The sequence below is a fragment of the Chamaea fasciata genome, unplaced genomic scaffold (genome assembly GCF_029207755.1).
Source record: "Chamaea fasciata isolate MVZ Bird 193981 ecotype frontalis unplaced genomic scaffold, bChaFas1.0.hap1 SCAF_17, whole genome shotgun sequence".
Lineage (NCBI taxonomy): Eukaryota > Metazoa > Chordata > Aves > Passeriformes > Sylviidae > Chamaea > Chamaea fasciata.
Genome location: NW_027094102.1, coordinates 3357833 through 3375006, shown reverse-complemented (window position 1 = coordinate 3375006; position 17174 = coordinate 3357833). Strand labels below are relative to the sequence as shown.

General features: G+C 44.6%; 1 protein-coding gene across 1 annotated transcript in view; it reads right to left on the bottom strand.

The window, feature by feature from the left end:
* Positions 1 to 16902, bottom strand: part of VAPB (VAMP associated protein B and C) — a 33213-nt gene extending 16311 nt beyond the window's left edge. The window contains exons 1-2 of the mRNA XM_066198857.1: positions 16587 to 16902; positions 791 to 943 (exon numbers count right to left, since the gene is read on the bottom strand). Of these exons, the coding sequence (XP_066054954.1) occupies positions 791 to 943; positions 16587 to 16644 (211 nt within the window). The 5' untranslated portion in view covers positions 16645 to 16902. The remainder of the gene's footprint in view (positions 1 to 790; positions 944 to 16586) is intronic.
* Between the last annotated feature and the right edge of the window lie 272 nt (positions 16903 to 17174).

Sequence of the window (17174 nt, the reverse complement as noted above, 5' to 3'; positions counted from 1 at the left end):
ACAACTACATGCTTTGATAGAATTCTTTATTAAGAACATGGATCAGAGGAGTCATTGAGAGAATATATTATCAGCAAGTTAATAATATACAGATATTCTGTTTGTGAGAATACTCAGCTCTTTATGCTCTCAAAGTAAGCCACTCCTTTGCTTTTCCATTACCAAACTTAGGCAAGTCAAGAGCTACTGACTCATTAAAGAAAATCATTAACTCTTCCTATGCAACAGCAAAGATTTAGTCATTTGACATTTTTAACACCAAAACACACTGTTCAAGGCACACAAACCAAGCATGGTTTGAAAGTAAATGTTTTCATTGTTGCTTAAATCAAAGGCAGTTTGGCATCAGCCCACACCAGGCTAAACCAGTGGCTACAGTCCACCCAGTTTTATTCTTCCCTCCATGTGCTCATCCAAGCACTTGTTTGACCCCGTGGTGAGCTGGTTCAGGAAGTTAAGCTGGCAAAAAACTAACTGTACAAAAATAATCCCACAGGGAGGGCAGGGCTGCAGCAGGGCTGGTCTGGATCCGCTGGCTGAGGCTGCTAATGAACCACATCCATCATTTCTGCATTTCCGCCTTTTTCCTCTCCAAAACAGGATGTAAGACCAAACCCATGACTGCCAGACCAGGAGTAAGGGAAGTAAGGACACAGAAAATGGCTGCTTCTCCATGAAAACACAACCTCTTGGATTCACCAAAATACTTTGTAGGCTGCAAGGCATTCCAAGAAATAGCTGATTATCAGAAGCTATTTTCAAACCCCAAAGAACTGCTTGAATGGCTTACCAGAAACATTAATTGATGTCCCTGCATCGATAATTCCACTGTTGGGCCTTACACAGTATCTACGTGGTGCTGTGGTCTTAACTTTGAAGCACACATTTCTGTCCGTGGGGTTGCCGAGCTTCAGGTTTGTAGTGACCACATCTGTGAAAGGACCTGAGGAGGAGAGACAAAAGCAAGACTTGAAATCACACAGAAAGCACTTTTCAAGCAGAGGCTAAGCAGGAGCTAAATCTCTGTTCACAAATCTTATAAAGTAATTAGATGTTCAATTTCCATCTGCAGCACGTACAGATAACGGCGCACGCAAAGCTGAGGCTGCAGCCAGGCCCCAGCCCAAGAGCTCATCATTAACAGCAAAACAAAAGGGGGAAATCATCCACACGTTGTGCCAACACCACAAAATGGCATTCAGAGGATGCCAAATTCCCTGCTGTGTCACAGTTGCTCCATTCTAGTCACCGAAACCCAGGCTAGCAGAGATAGCACATATACCCCTGCTGTAGATGATAATAGTGAGTACAGCCCAGTTTGTTAACCAGGCAAGGAGTGGGAAACAAGGACTGCCACAGATCCATGAAGCTGGACCTCCACAGAACCAGGATTCCACCAGGTACTCAGGAATGCCATGCCAAAGCCATCAAGACAAGCATGCAGGGTACATCCCCTTTTGCCTGCCAAGGTTTTTAATTGTTGTTGTTTTTTTTTATAAACTGTCTCGGCAACTAGAAATTATAAACCAGAAGAAACAAAGTAGTCTACCTCGCCCAGGACAGGAAATAACCATGTGGAAATAGGAAAATTTTTAGACACCGAGGGCACTGGCAAAGATTTCCGTATTAGCCAAGCCAAAATCAAACCACTGTCAAGTTCTGCAAAACCAAGTGCAAGCAAATCCATTTCTCTCAGGCTCACTACCTAATTGAAATTCCCAAATCCCTCAGGCAGAAGAAAGGCTGACTTCCTACAAGACACTGATAAATCAGACAGGTAGCACACAACTACAGTGCTTTACAGATGGTAAAGAAGTAAAATTAAAAGAAATATAACCACACTTTGATCAACTGTCTTCTCCATAGAAGTGATTAATTTGATGCCTGAATAAAACACCTTCATCTGTCCTCAGGAGTAAAAGCAAATTGGTCAGAAAAAGCATCAAACTTTTCCTTGCAGAAATGGCAGCCCTAGAATTGAAAAAGGGTGAATGATGTTGATAATAAAAATACTGGCAGGCAGCATTCCACCACCCTCTTCTCCCAGCACGGATGCCTTGATGTAATTTAAGTTTGCTTCTTATTCTATGCAAATTTGTCTCCTACGACAATATTTAATCCAGCTGTAACAATACCGCAGTCCTGCAACCTCTATCCTCGATCCAATTTGTTTAAAGTAATTAGAAGGGGAAAAGCCTCAAAACAATCACACACATAATAACCCCAAGCAGACAAGAAGGCAGCACCACTTCTGACTGCACCCTGAGCAAATCAGCTTTGCAATGCAACACAGGAGCTAAAAAACAACTGAAGCAATAAGAATTTCAGATCCCACGGCAAAGGTTTCACTAGACCTGGTCAAACACTGAGATGTGAAAGGGAATGAAACACAGCTGTAAAGTCTTCTCAGTGTTCTGCATGCAGGGAGAGACTTAAAGCTAATGGAAAAAAACTGGCTAGAAGCAGCCACAAGTTGTTAAAGAAGTTAAAGAAGCCAAACCATCGGAAGAGTCCAGCAAACATTCAGGTGTTTAAGGACAGCAGCAGATCTTCAAAACAGCCCTAACTGGGAGAAATCTAACCTTTCAGAAGAAATTATAGGATGCCTATGCAGTAAGGATGTGTCTTTACTAAAAAATTACAGCTTGAGCTGTTCCAGCACAGAGGGAGGGTTGGCTGCACAAAGCCCTTCATCTGCAGCCGCATCCTCAGTAGTGCTTGACTGGTCTGCACGCTGGGATAGATTTCCTGGGGGAAATACCATGTTTTGACTTGGCTGACCCATGAATGTGTGCGGGATTTGTGCGCCCCAGCGCAGAGCTGCTGCTTCAAACAGTAATACGACAACAATTCTGTGTGGAAAACAATCTCCAAATGGAGTTACTTATTGCTAACATAGATCATACCAGAAGATTTGGCAGCAAAACCTTTCGGCAGACGGAACTCATTTCTTGTCTGCTTGGTGTTTCCTCTTCTGTTTTGTCCACTAAACCCTGAACAGTTTCTTTAGCAACATTTCCCCCAAATTACAGGTTTTACAGCCACCACAGCTGTACTAGAAGGTTGACATCTGCTTCCAGCAAACCCGTGAGCAGGCACTGTCCTTACGGCACTGCTGTTCAAACTCTGCAGCAAAGCACATCGCAGACAAATGCAGGATTAACGTGCCATTAAGGCGTCCTGAAGTGTGTAAAAAAACCCCACACCACAGGGTATTACTCGGGGTAATTGGGGCATGGCAGTGAAATATTATCACTTGGCTGGCCTGCCTTTTAAGGGCCAGGCCCATGGACTGCCAACTTGGGCTGAAATGCAACCTTGGTGGCATGTTGTTGGATTACTACAGCCAAGGTACAGGTTTTTTGGGGAGGTTGGGGTGTGTGGGAGAACTTAGGATAGACACAAGCTAATTCTGCAGGGTAGATAAACCTTTGCTTTCCAACATCTGGATTTGAGCACTGCGGATAAAGCTGGTGTGGGTATTAACAGTCATAAGAGATGCACTGAAACTCTGCAGCTTCATTTTCCAATGCAAGGCATTGGGACTTTGGGAATCGTACCCAAACACAACAAGAGAAAACACTCTACACTTCTTTCTGATAACTTTGTCCTCATTACCAGTGGATGGACTATTTATACAAGTTTATGCAACACCTGGACAATGCTTGTACTCCCAAGGTGTGCTGAGAGCACAGTTAAGCCAGATTGGTGGATCTGGATGGTCCTTGGGTCAAAGCAACAAGTGAAGACTGACTCTTAAAACCCACAACCCTTACTTAATCACATTATTTTGTTTTGAATGTTTTTTCAATGGCTCATAATATTTCTAGATAAGTGGAGCTCATACTAAGGCACGGTGCTTTCCAAATGACAATTTGCTCTTTAAAATTATCCCAGCTGTTTTTCCTCACGCTTTTTTTTTTTTAAGATCATGAGAAAAATGCCGCTGGTGTCATCCCAAGGACAAAGTTACGGGAAACAGGGTCTGTACATGCATCATCTGACATGGGGTTGTCATGGGAGCAAGCTGTCTAGAAAGAAGAATGCAGTAAATTGAATTTGGTGCTGAAAGTCTCAAATACTCCACAAGGGCTTGGTGACTTTCTCCTGCCAAAACAAAGTCAACTCATGTTAATGCAAAGTGGGCATCTAGTGATACACAAGCTAGCAGCATTACTAGGAAAGGAAAGGAAAGATCACCTTCTATACTCATAAAACAACAAATAGTAAGAGGTATCCTGGCTTTTCACAGGACTACTTTTCAGCAGGGTTATTTCTGAACTGTGGCTTTTCACCCGCATATCCAACCCTTCACATTTGAAGATCACAATGTTATCTCAGAATTTTCCACAGTCCATTTCCTATTTAAACACCAGTGCTGTATCAATCTTTCCTCAGAGAGCCATTCCCAGCTTTCTTCTATCATTGCTAAAATGGTGTGGGATATTACAATGCCATATTACAGTATGGCATTATAATATCCCACACCATTTTAGTAATGATGAAAAAGTCTGGGAATTAGGTCAAAAGAACATGATGTCAACTCTATTTAAATTTTAAATAACTCTCACTGCAATAGAAATTGCCCATAATTGTTTCAGCAAATCCAGGCTGATAACTTTTTGATGAGCACAGTACTCACTGTGAGTTTCTTGCCACTCACTCCTCCAAGAAACTACGTTACACAGCCACACCATTTGTACTACACCTTAATACAACCATCTTCACCTTAACCAAAATTCCAAGCTCTGGCATGGCAAATAATCAGTCCTCATGCTGTTTGGCACATGGAGGAATTTTGCATAAGTACCAGCAGAGGGAAAGCTTTGATGGCTTGGGCAGGAATGTTCAAACCCAGCAGGGACAGTCCTCTGCAGATCTGTACCTGCAATTATCACTGCATCTTTCTAATTAACTACACACATCAGGTGGGCCGCAGGGTTGCTCAATTCCTGCATGAGTCCATCTCGCTGCTGAAAGGGGAGGCGGTCTGGGCTCTCATCTCCACCAGCTGCCTGTGCAAACTGCCCTCTGTTCCTCTGCATGGGCCAAGAGCAGAGCCAGGGAGCTGCTGGGGCTGGAAATTAATCCACTTACTAGGCAGGGAGAGAGGGAGGGGGCAGTGGGGAAGAGCAAAAGGAGATTCAGTTTTCAGCCAGAACGAGCGGTACTCAGACCTGGCACCAGAGAAGCTGCATCTTCCTGCACAGCATTCTGCCAGTTTAAGGTCTCACAGTGGCAGGTTAAAGCTTGCAAGCACATCTGGGCATACGTGCTGCAGTCACACTGGTAGTGTTGGCATAGCTGATGAAAGTAATTAAGGCACATGCATCATTTTTTCTGTACTTAGATTTAATGCAAATTCTCATCTGCTAAAAGCTAGGCATCCCTAAAAAATGCAGTGAACTTTCCAAAGAAAAGCACTGCAGGAATACTGGATACAACTGGCAACCACTGATCCACTAGACTAAGAATAAATTCTTATCAAGTTGCCCGTGTTATTCCCAGAGTGTTTTAGATGCACTTTCAGCATCTTCCCCTAAACAACTTTTACAACTCCAGCTCACCACAGACATGTATCCAACGGCAAGGTAATTGGAAAGAGCCAGAAATGCAGGCAGAGCTTCTCGTGAGATAACCTCCCTTGTACTTCCTTTGTGGAAAGCAGTGGAATGCAATAATAGGAGGGGAAGGATGTATTTCACCGTGGTTTAATCCCACTGATGTGTCAGATGAAAGTCATTAATCACCTGACACATTAATCAGCCATAGAAAGGTAACTGAGGAATCTTTAATAAGGGAGATGGTGGAAAGCAGTAGAGGGGAAACCTAAATTGTTTTGTGACTATTCTCCAGAGCCCAAATCCTGCATGTGACCGGTAAAGTCCACATGGCGCAGTCATCAATCCAGTGAAAGAGCCACACTGACTGTGTGAGGGGAAAGGATGGGGGCTGAATGTGATACTCATCCCTTCCCCACCCCACAGCCTACACTGGTCCCTCTCCCATGGCATTAAGTGTCTCCCCCAGCTCTGCCAGCCCCTCAAACTGGGGATGCTCCTTGCCCTGCTCTAGAGAAGTGTCAGCACCATCAGCCAGCCACCATACCCATCCCTCCATCTGCTCTGTTCAGCCTTTCCACCTGTAACTTTTCTCATCTTCACATCCCAGTGGTTTCTCAGTTTCTTTACTGCCTCTGACAGCACCAAGCGATTTCATTTTATTTCCACGGGCTCTCCCATTTTATTTTTGTGGATGTCTATCAGCATTAGAGAGACAGGCAAAATAAAACCAGCAGTGATGTGCAAGAGGGCTCAATAACAGGTAAGAACTTGACTTACTGCACGGTTCTTTTAAAGTCATATATAAAGCTGATGACCTTTGAAGATAAACACTGAAATGAAAAGAGCTGAAATGTCAAGCAAGACATCTTGAGCTATCAGCCAGGTGCCTGAGAATCAAGAATACCCAAGATCCAATCAAACTCTCCCACCACCTTACTTGTCTTTAGACAAATCACTTAAGGGCTTGATCTTCTCCTATTAAGAGCCTTAAGAGTTGACAGCAACTCCAAAACAGAAGCAGGTTTGGACCCTTATAGTTTCCCTCTCTGTCAAGTGAGGAGAATACTTACCTAATTACACAGAATCTTGTGAAGATTAGTGTTTTAAAAAGTACCGTGTGCCAAGGTTTAATCATCATCATCATCTGGCTCTGGAGACATTCATAATTAAGTGAGCATCCGCAACTTTTGAAATCAAAGAAGTTAAAAAATCAGAAGCAAGAAGCGCCTGTGTTGCATAAATATCTGATTTCACAAGTAACTTGGTGAGAGAACCCAAACCCCCCAGATTTGGTAATTATTTTAAAGAAAAATCCCTGTGTAAACCACATGCCAACCTTTTGACCTCAGCTCAGACTTGAAAAGGAATTAGCTACAAACCCCCAGCCCCGTGGAATCAATATTTTTACTCCCAGCACCCACCTCCTCACCCAAAAGAGCCCTTGAAGCAAAGTGACAGGAGGGGACTGGTCCCTTCCACTTCTGCTGTGTCAAACAGGGGATGCCTGGATGAAAAAATATCACAAAAATAGAAGCAATATCCACATCACTCCCTATGCAATAGCTGATGCAGTGGAGCAATTTTTTAGAGAAGTATGTAATCAATAAAGTGATCTAAGAGAAAAAAAAGAGAAGGTGAAGAAACCCAACAAAATTATGTGATCCAGGTGCCAAAGTTGGAGCAAGGCTGGCAGTAAGTTATTCCATTTAGATGGATTAATCAGTGTCCTTCCCTGGCCTATTCTAGCATCAACTATTTTTCTCAGAGCATGCTTCATGCTTAATTGGGAAAAAAACCCAAACCTCAAACAAACATGAGACAGAAGACTATTTTCAGGGGATCTGTTAGTATGTAATATTTGTCACCTTTTATCCCTCAGTGGATCATTAGAAGTCTGACTTCACAGTTGTAAGAACTGAGAGCCCACACATAAACTTGCCAAGAGAAATAGAAGACTATGTCCTTCGTATAATTTTGGTACCAGTGCCACTTGTTTTTTCCCAACTGATCACTTCATTGTTTTTTTTTTACACCCAAACATTACCTACAGCAAACTTCAGCGACAAAATCACACAACAGGAAATATTTTCTCTGCCTCATAAAGTTAAACCGGATTTCTGCACACACTTGCATAAGCAAGAGACTGAGAGCAGCCCTGGTGATCTTCCAGAGGTGCATCTCTGTTTCAGCTGTGCTTTCAGATCCTTTCAGAAACAAGTGCCAAACAGATTGTATTACTTGGCTCATTCTGCACACAAATATCACATGAACCAATTCTGTCCAGGTATGAAAACAGCTCAGGAAACAGTGGGACAGCAGCTGCATCTCTTTCAATAACCATGATGTATCCAGATCCACTAAGAGTAAGACATCTTTTTGGACGCAGCCTGGAGCTCCGCCCATGGGGTATGGAAAGGACATAAAGCCCAGGATCCCAGGAGGAGTGGGGATGCAGCAACAGAGCAATGAAGCCTTGATGTGAAAACCTCCCCGACAAAAACACTGCTAAAGACCGAAGTCAGTGTAAAATGTTTCCCTGGAAGAACCATCCTGATTTTAATCACCAATCCAAGCTACACTTTTTCTTCTAAAGTGATTTTTTCCTGGTCTAATTTCATCACTAATTTCCATTTCAAATGCACATTAAAATGTTAGGGAAGGAGAAACTTAACTACTCTAATTTTACGCTCACATATACTCCTCAAATAGAGGAATTTGATGTGCAACTTAAATAGCAAATGAGCAAATATTTTAAGTGCAAAACTGAGCATAAGTCGAAAATACCAGAAGAAACAAACAAAACTAGACATTCTGGGAATGCACAAAGAATAGCTGCTTTTCTAATAAGTTTAAAAAAGAAACCCCAAGCCACACAAAATAGGCAGTGGAATACTATTTATGGCTACAAATAAGGAAGGAATCCTGAGTTTATAAAGAAATATTTCAGGGGAACCACTTGAAAACCAGCCTATTAACTACTTTTAGGACCAAAGAGGAAAAAAAAAGAAAAACCAAAACAAAATCAGAAATTTAGCCAGCAGCAGTAAGAAAACTTAATCAGAAAAAAAAAACTCAAAACCCCCCCCCTAAGCCTGACCATTCATATGTATGGCACAGAACAAGAAACAAATGTCAAGTTGGGTTCTTTAAGCCTCAACTTGTCTTTTTCAACCTAAACAATTCCATGATTCTGTGACCATCTGCATCACTGTATGACATCACGAAGCACAGTGTAAAATCAGCTATATAAAAATTAAGGGAAGAAAAAAAGTTACTGCCCTTAGATCTTTGCTCCTAGTCTGGTAAAAATATAGAAGGGCCAGAAGAAGAGAAATCACAATCCAGAGGAAATGCAAATGTTTTGAGAAAACAAAAAACATATTGTTAATTCACATATCACAAGAAGTTCTAATTGCAAATATCAACAGACAACAAACATGAAACTGCACAAGGGAGAGGGTGAACTGCTGGGAGAAACATCAGAACCACCAGCAAGGATGAAGTAACTGGTGTGATGAAAAAAGTAGCAGTCTTGGGAAAAACAAGAAAGTGCTTTTTTTTTTCTCTTAAAAGAATTACAAAGTCATTTGACATGCCTTCTACAAGCACAACTAATTTGTCTTTTAAATTGCTTGTAAAAACACAAGATTTGGCTCCACACTGATCCCCACACCTACATGATTTTATAATCTGCATCCTAAATAACTGGATCACCAGGCAAACCTCCCCCTTCTCTATTTTTCCACCCCTCATGGAAACCAACCAAGAAAACAGGATTAAATTTAGAATGATAAAATCTTTAATCCATGCACCATGGTATGAGGGACTTCGTTTACAGCTCAGAGAACTAGACACTAAAGTAGTTTAGTGAAGAGATTATTTTCATGAAGTATTTATAATAACGTGGGGTAAGTACTGCAGGCAGCAGCAGTACCCAATCTGTACAAATGTGTTTGAGGCCAGCAGAATTAGAGTGGAATTGAGCAATTTTCAGAACAGAGAAAGAACAGACACAGGCCCCAGACTGGGGTGTGCTGCTGGTGGGAACACACAACCATTTTTATCTGTGTGCACCTCTGCCCTGCCCTGAATTAAACAGGGCAATGGTCATTTGCTCTGCATACATTTCCAGTGACAACAACACGGTGACAGCTGCTCCAGACCCACGGCACAAATCCCTCTTTACAAAAGGTTGCCTAGCAGGCCAAATTTTAAACTCAACAACATCCCAGGCATCTCAGGAAATATCCTATATGGCTCCACAGACATCTTGGTCTGCAAAGCACTGAAAGGGTTTATATAATGAAAAAATACTGGGTCAAACGCCAGAGGAAGAGACTTAGCACGAACCTAACCCCTAGCCTGGACAAAGTGGGAGCTAAATATTCATATATGTATGTAAAATAAGCTTCCTTTCTGCCTCTGGTCATCACACAGGAAGACAAAGGCCCTTCAGTGTTGTGGTAGGAACTGTCACACCAGCGCCAGTCCCTCATCCACAGGGGACAGGGAAGAGTTCCTGACCTAATCAGTGAGGATTTACTTGCAGAAAAAAAACCCCAACAAAACAATTGCAGCAGCAAGAAGATGATGTTCAAGATCACGTTTCTTACAAACACAAAGATGAAATTTAAATCTGAAACAACAGCTGTCATCACAAACAGAACTGTTGCAAACACCATCAATAAGGCTTTCAAAGCCAAGCAGCCACACTGACAGGGAAAGTAAAGAGGCTGTTATTGTACCAACTATGAAATGCATTCAGTAGTTATTAGCTGTTCCCAGCAGGCTGCAAACATAAGACCAATATGGTAACAAGATAGTAGAAAATGAGTGTGACTGCAAGATGTGGGCAGAATTAGCAAGGGTCATTTGATTCCTGCACGGCCTCAGCTGGGCAGAAAGCTGTGCTCAGAGGCACTCAGAAACAAGACAAACCCTCCCTCGCCCAGTCTCCTGCAAAAATTGCATTATAACATATGTAGAAGTTGCTCATTTGATCCCAAACTCATTTGATGCAACCAATACCTTCCAGAGCTGGCTGCAGAGAACAAATTAAGCCGCTTTTAAAACTGGGTATTTGTTCATAGATGTAAGCTGACCTGAGCTCATGAAGTTGGATCATTTGCTATGGTGATGATGCCTTTTTTCCAGTTGAGTTTCAAAACAGAGCTGACAATCTATTTAAAGGTTTGTACTTGAATTTTTACAATCCTAATTCTGAATCAGAGAGCAATTAACAGCATTCACTCTTGTATTTAATGGCAGCTAACCTATTTTAAAAGAAATAAAGCATTACACGATTACTGGTAAGTTTTTCATTTATAAAACTTGTGCAGTGAGGAAAAACAGGCGATAATTTATTTTCCAGTGAGAAGGCACTATTAGGAACTGCTGTATAAATAAATTTCTACTCCATATTCCTTTCACGGGTGACAGGACACTGCACAAGGCACGCAGGGCAGCAGCTGGTAAATACAATTTACTGCTAAGTACCAGTGTGAACCTGCATCCACTCTGACACATTAACTGTGTCTTCATTTTGCCATGATAGCCACGCTCCCAGGACTTGAGAGAGCCACCCCTTCCATCTGTATTTTCAATATAATCTGTTATCAGATACATCTTCTGAAGTGATGAATAGAGGTCACATCGCAGCAACCAAATCAGACTGGCAGGCTGCCATCCTCATGAGCTTTAAATAACAAACTTGAAAAACTTTTTCACATATCATTGCAATAGCTCCATAGCTCAAAGTGAGCTGAAAATCCATGGACAAACATGGGATTCCCAAGGAACAGGAAGCTGTGAATGTATGTGGCCCATTCTGTGCAGTAAAGGCAAGGAGTTCCTCACATTTAAAACACAAAATCCCACAAAACTAGGAGAAGCAATGGCCAAGTAACAAATTTTATCACTGCATTAGGTCTTTCCCTGAAACAGTAATACTTTGATCCTATTAATGCTCATAACTTCAACTGGAATTCTTAACATGTGTACAGTACAAAATTATTCAAAAGTCCTTAACCCATAAATCACATTGACCAAAGCCTTCAAGGAGATTGTGGTATTTTTGGAAATAGTCTTGGGAGACCTAAATACATTAATTAAATTTACCAGAAGATGCAGTTAAACCTCCTTGACTGCTTCACACATCTCAACTGTTCTTTGCTGCTCCAACCATCCTATTCAGAGTTTCAAATTTCTGTTAGTCCCACATGTACAATTGCTCTCTCCTTTCCCAGTGGAGCTGTGAGTGTTGTGTCTCTAGTGCTCAGGACACCAGCAGATTAAGGAAGCTCAAGAGAAGCACAATCTTCAACTTATTCCACCTTTCAAAAACGAAATGTGTTGTTAGAAATTCACGATGCATCACTACCCTCTCTTACCTCCAGTTTATCCCCTCCTAACATCTCTCTTTGAAAGTGAAGAGACTATGCAAAGTGATGAATTAATTATAAAACCAATGGAGCACGTGAAATCAGAATAACTCAGTGAGATGCAGCAGGTCTGTACAACTAAACAATGTTTGATAGAATAAGTTATTGATTTTAGCTAAGCTGCAAGGAAAGTGAATGTAACAAGAACTGCACCAGAAAAACATTGATTTTGTTTGATAACTGGGATACATTTTAGGATAAATTTGTGTAGATTTAGGAAGCCTGCCTGTTATTTAAATACTATGTCCTCTTTTAAAGATTATAATTTGATAATTAAATTCAAATATGTAGAGAGATGTAAAGGTTTACTTGTATTTAATGCGGTAACAATGACTTGACTTGGAATCAGGCCAGACAAAGGGAAGCAAGGGCTGGTACATCTTTCAGCAGGAAAGCAGACAGCCATTGGCACAGCAGCCTTCAAAGACTAAAGAAATCCTAGTACTGGCTGCCATTCTGCTGTGAATACCAGGAGGGCTCTAAGAGTTTAAAGGAAAGAGCGTATAAAGGTTCAGCTTAAAAGATGCATATTAATTATCCTAAACAGGCAACTCCTCACAATACTGTCACTATTTTACATTCTTAAACATGGCTTGTGTCCAGAAATCCCTATTTATCCAGTATAGAAGAGAAAATTCCTCCCAATACCTTCAGCGCAGGAGTGATTCAACCATTCCCGACGGATGAGGACAGGGACAGAGACATAAGTGAACAGACCACATGCCCTTAACCTCTCTTCTGAGACTTGGCAACTGCAGCTCCAGCTAACACTAATCTCCCATCCCAAATGTTCAGGCCTGTTGGACTGAAGAGCTTCAGCCTGCTATCTGGTAGGAACGGGATATTCCTGTCAGACACAGGAGGCTTTGCACACCCCCACTGCAATGAACAGATCTGGCTGCAGTTCACTCAGGCTGACCTGGAGGAGCTCAAAGTGTCTCAGCAGGGAGTGGCAGCCACCCAGCCATGGAAAGGCAGGTCACACAAACTGCACAGCAATAGGGGTTAAATACTAAATACTGAACATTTCAATGCTGCAGATGCACTGTTGGACTGATAAAGGCCCAGGCCACACCTTTGGGCTGCAGCTCTGAGGTACCCAGGGCTTGCACCTGAGCCAGGGACAGGTGACAGCCCCAGGTCAGGGATGAATCTGCTCTGTTAGCAACGGGGAGTTCTGGCTCATCGTTGTGCCCCGAGCAGAAAGCCAAGCCACACAGTGACATATTGCACAGGTACAGAACGACATGCTGGGGACAGGAACCTGCATTTCCAACTGGCACGACTTGCAGAGTTTAGCAAGGCACTAATCCCTGCTTGGCAGTACTGCCGGGAGCCACTTGGGGAGCACGGACAGAGTGCTGAGTCATAAGTCCAGCCTAACCTGGAGCAAACCTCCAGAAACGCCACCAAAATGTCCCTCAGGCTCCGCCACCTCCCATCTGTGCCACCCCTCCCGAGCAACACTGCCCCAGCACCCCACGTCCGCAAACGTGCAGCAGCATCTCAAACCCAGGGGAGGTCTAAAATATGCTGTATTTTAACAGAATTTTACTTGCTGACATTAAACAGCTGATCTCTACTCCTGGTGGGCACATATGGTGAAAAGACAGACCGGCCTCGGTGGGCAGTGATCCTGGGAGGTGCAGGAGGCATCCTGCAGCACAATTCCACATCCTTGCTCAGGTTTAAACCTAGCAATTCTCAAAGTCAGAGCCTTGAATGCTGTAATAAATTCTTGGCAGATTGATGTCATCTCTTAAGATTGAAAAAAAGAAGAAAGGGAAACATAAATGTAAATGTCACGTATACCAACAACAACGTTCTCTTTCACCATTTGTTACCAGTAAACACTGAGCTATAAACCTTCAGCTGGATAATTGTTTTTTGGGTTTTTTTTTGCAAGCCTACAACGACCAAGAAGTGGAGGAAGTCACCAGCAAGACACTGAAGCTCCTATTTCACCTGGTATCAAAGATCAGGGCAAGGAAACAGGCACCTTCAGCCACCTAATGGTGTCCAGCCTCCCACGACTCACAGCTGCATTTCAGCACAGCACACGCTGCTGCTATTTTGGAGCATGTGTGCTCTGCTGTAGGAGATGCGAGGCGGGAGGAAAGACAACCCCTGCTCATGTTCACATGCTGCGAAAAAAAAAAATTCCAGCATGAAAAACTCCTTTGATTTTTTTTTTTTTTTTTCAAACGAGACACAAGCACGGTATTTTGAAACAGAGCACCAAATGAATTTATGAGATTCACTGCAAAACCAAGGGGCTACAAAAGCTTCTTTAAAATAGTCTTCAACCCTGAAGAAGCGAAAGTGCAGGCCATGGCTGCAACCCCAAAGTGACTGGGATGCATCATAGAAGACATCCTCCTTCACTGTGTTATTCCCAACATCCTACCCGCCTCTAAATTTTATACTGAAGAGGTACACAGAGCGAACTATTTTCTGCTTTTTCTACCTGTCTGCATTTGGATTAAGCCCTTCACCACTTCCAGTGCTTGGTTTACAGTCCAATCTCAGCCTCCTACATCAAGCACCATGCCTTCCAGCACACACCATGGGGACGCCTGTGCCAGTCAGCAGCTCCATGACCTCTGTCAGCCTGGATCTACTTGCACGGGGCCAAGGAACGCTCTGGAAATTAATGAAACTCTTTCCAAAGGTGACAATATCATTTCAGCCCTATCACCAGGTAGCGTGCCATCGCCAGATCAGCAGGGCAAGAAATGCTTAGAGCAGAATTTACTTTGTGAATACTTCAACCTGGTGTTTCCTGAATGAAGGACATCGGTCAGCACTGCTTGCTAGAAAGGACTGTAAGGCAGAGGTCCTGCCAAAGCATATGAATGCTGCCCGCAGCATTAAGTCTGTTTGAACATTAATATTTAAGTGTACTTTGAAACTAAGCCATTTCATAGCTGCAGTTAGTCAAGTAGCATTTCACGTTATCAGGGGTACGCGTTGCTGGCTAAAGATCTGGCAACCAAAAGTGCTATGGTTAGTCGATTTAACTTCAATGGCCACTGGTTATTTAGCCCAGGAGCTCATCTGAAAGAAAGACGGTCTGACAAATTATCATCACTTCGGGAAAAAAAAACAGAGCCTGGCGAGGCTTATATCTACCTGTGATGAAGAAAAGAAAGAAAAACAAACCCTGAACCACAATTATGTCTCATTAGCAAGTCAGCACCAATTAAGGAGCCACTTTTTGCCCACCTGAGCTTGGATTTGTTTGTTTGCTGAAAGCAATTTCATCCAGAACAAGAGATGATTTTCATCTAATCATATTTAACACAAGGAACGTGAAAACAACAATAGTTTCCTTCTTAAGCACGTTTGATACTGCTGCCATAACAACTTCAGCTTACAACAAAGATATATTCATTCCCCCCAGTGTTTATTAACAGGCTGTTCCACAAAACCCACTTCATATTATGAGTTCAAATATATTTACTAATAAAAACTGGTAAAGACCATCTCTATATTTAAAAACGTACACAAAACCTTTTTAAAAAAGAGTATTATTTTAGCCAGAGGGCAATAAATGAATCCCTATTTTTTTTTTTAAGAAAAGCTTATTTGCCAGATAATCAAGCAAAGCCATAAAACACCTCTGACTCTGGTCGCATAAATAAACTTGCTGATTGCTTATTTGTAATCCCAGAATATTGTATTACAGCTGTGCTGTCAGGCTGCAAGACAGGAATTTCAGTGCCAGGGGAAGCCCAGACCCATTCAAGACTTTTATTTAAAGGACGGAATTTTTGCACAGGCAGACTACTCGTGACTTATTTAGCCAAACAGCTTGCTAAATTATAATAATAAGCAGGAAAAGCCAGGAAGTGCTGCCCAGCACCTGGCCAGAGGCCTCGTGGTTTTTTTTTGCCAGTGACATGATTGCAACCCCACAGCGCCTGGGACACATTAGAGAAGAAACCCTTATTCGTTATCTTATTCCCAACATCCTTCCCCCGTCTAGATTTCATACCGAAGAGCCACGCAGAGCACTTCAACAGCTCCACAGCTCGCAATTCCCTGGTTTTTGTCTCTTGATTTAGCCCCCTCACCCGTTCCTAGGGTCTGTGACAGCCGGGCTGCCGGTCGCCCCTCACGGACGCCGCCGTCCTACATTACAGCACCGGCTCTTGGGGCCGGGGCCGCGCACACGCCCCCGGCGGCGCCCGGGGAACGCTCCGGCCGCTGCCCCGCGGGGTCCCGGCCGCCGCCCCCGGGAAGGTCAGGCGGGCACAGCGGTCCCGGTGTTCCCGCTGCCGGCCGGGGAAGGAAGGCGGCGGCCGGGACCCCCCCCCCTCCCCCGCGGGCCGCCCCCGCCCGGCGCCGCGGCTGCGGCAGCGCCGAGGGCGGCCCGGGGGGACCCCGGCGGGCCGGGGCCGGCTCCGCGGAGGGCGGGGGGAACCCGGCGGTGCGGCGGGCGCGGCGCTGAAGGACATTTTATCTGCCGGCGGTGCCCGGCCCCCGGAAAATGGCTGCCGGGGAGAGGGGCCCGAGCGCGGCCGCGCCGCCCGCCCGGCGCGGGGAGCGGCGGCCGGGGATGGCGGCGGCCGCCTCGTACCTTTGAATTTGAGCTCGTGCTGCGGTTCGAGGCTGAGGACCTGCTCCGCTTTCGCCATGTTCCTCCTCCTCGGCGGTGGCGGCACCAGGCGGAGAGAGGAAGGGACGGGGAGGGAGGGGAAGGAAGAGGGGAGGGAGGGAGGAAGGGAGGGAGGAGGGAAGGCGGGCGGGGGGCGCGCCCGGTAGCGGGTTCAGCGCTCGCCGGGCCGCTCCTTCGCTCGTCGCTCGGGTGCCGTTTCACCCTCGCCCGGGTGGTCGTTCACGCCGTCCGGCGGCCCCGGAGCGGGGACAGGCACGGCCGGCGGTCGGGCGGCGGCTGGCGGAGCGCACGCTGCCGGGCAGGGCGGGCGGGAGGCGGGATGATGCAGCACGGCGGGGCCCGCGGAGAGGCTGCGGCGGCGCCTGACGTGAGCCCGGCCCCGCCGGCAGGGGCCGCGGAGGGGGGCGGCCGGAGGTGCCTCCCCGCCGCGTTACGGGGGGAAAAAAGGGCTAATAAATAACGTTTAATCGTCACTGGAAAGCGTGGTTTGTAATAAACGCCTTGCTATCCGGAAGCGGAGTGTTATTTTAGGCCTCTGCTCCGCGTGGC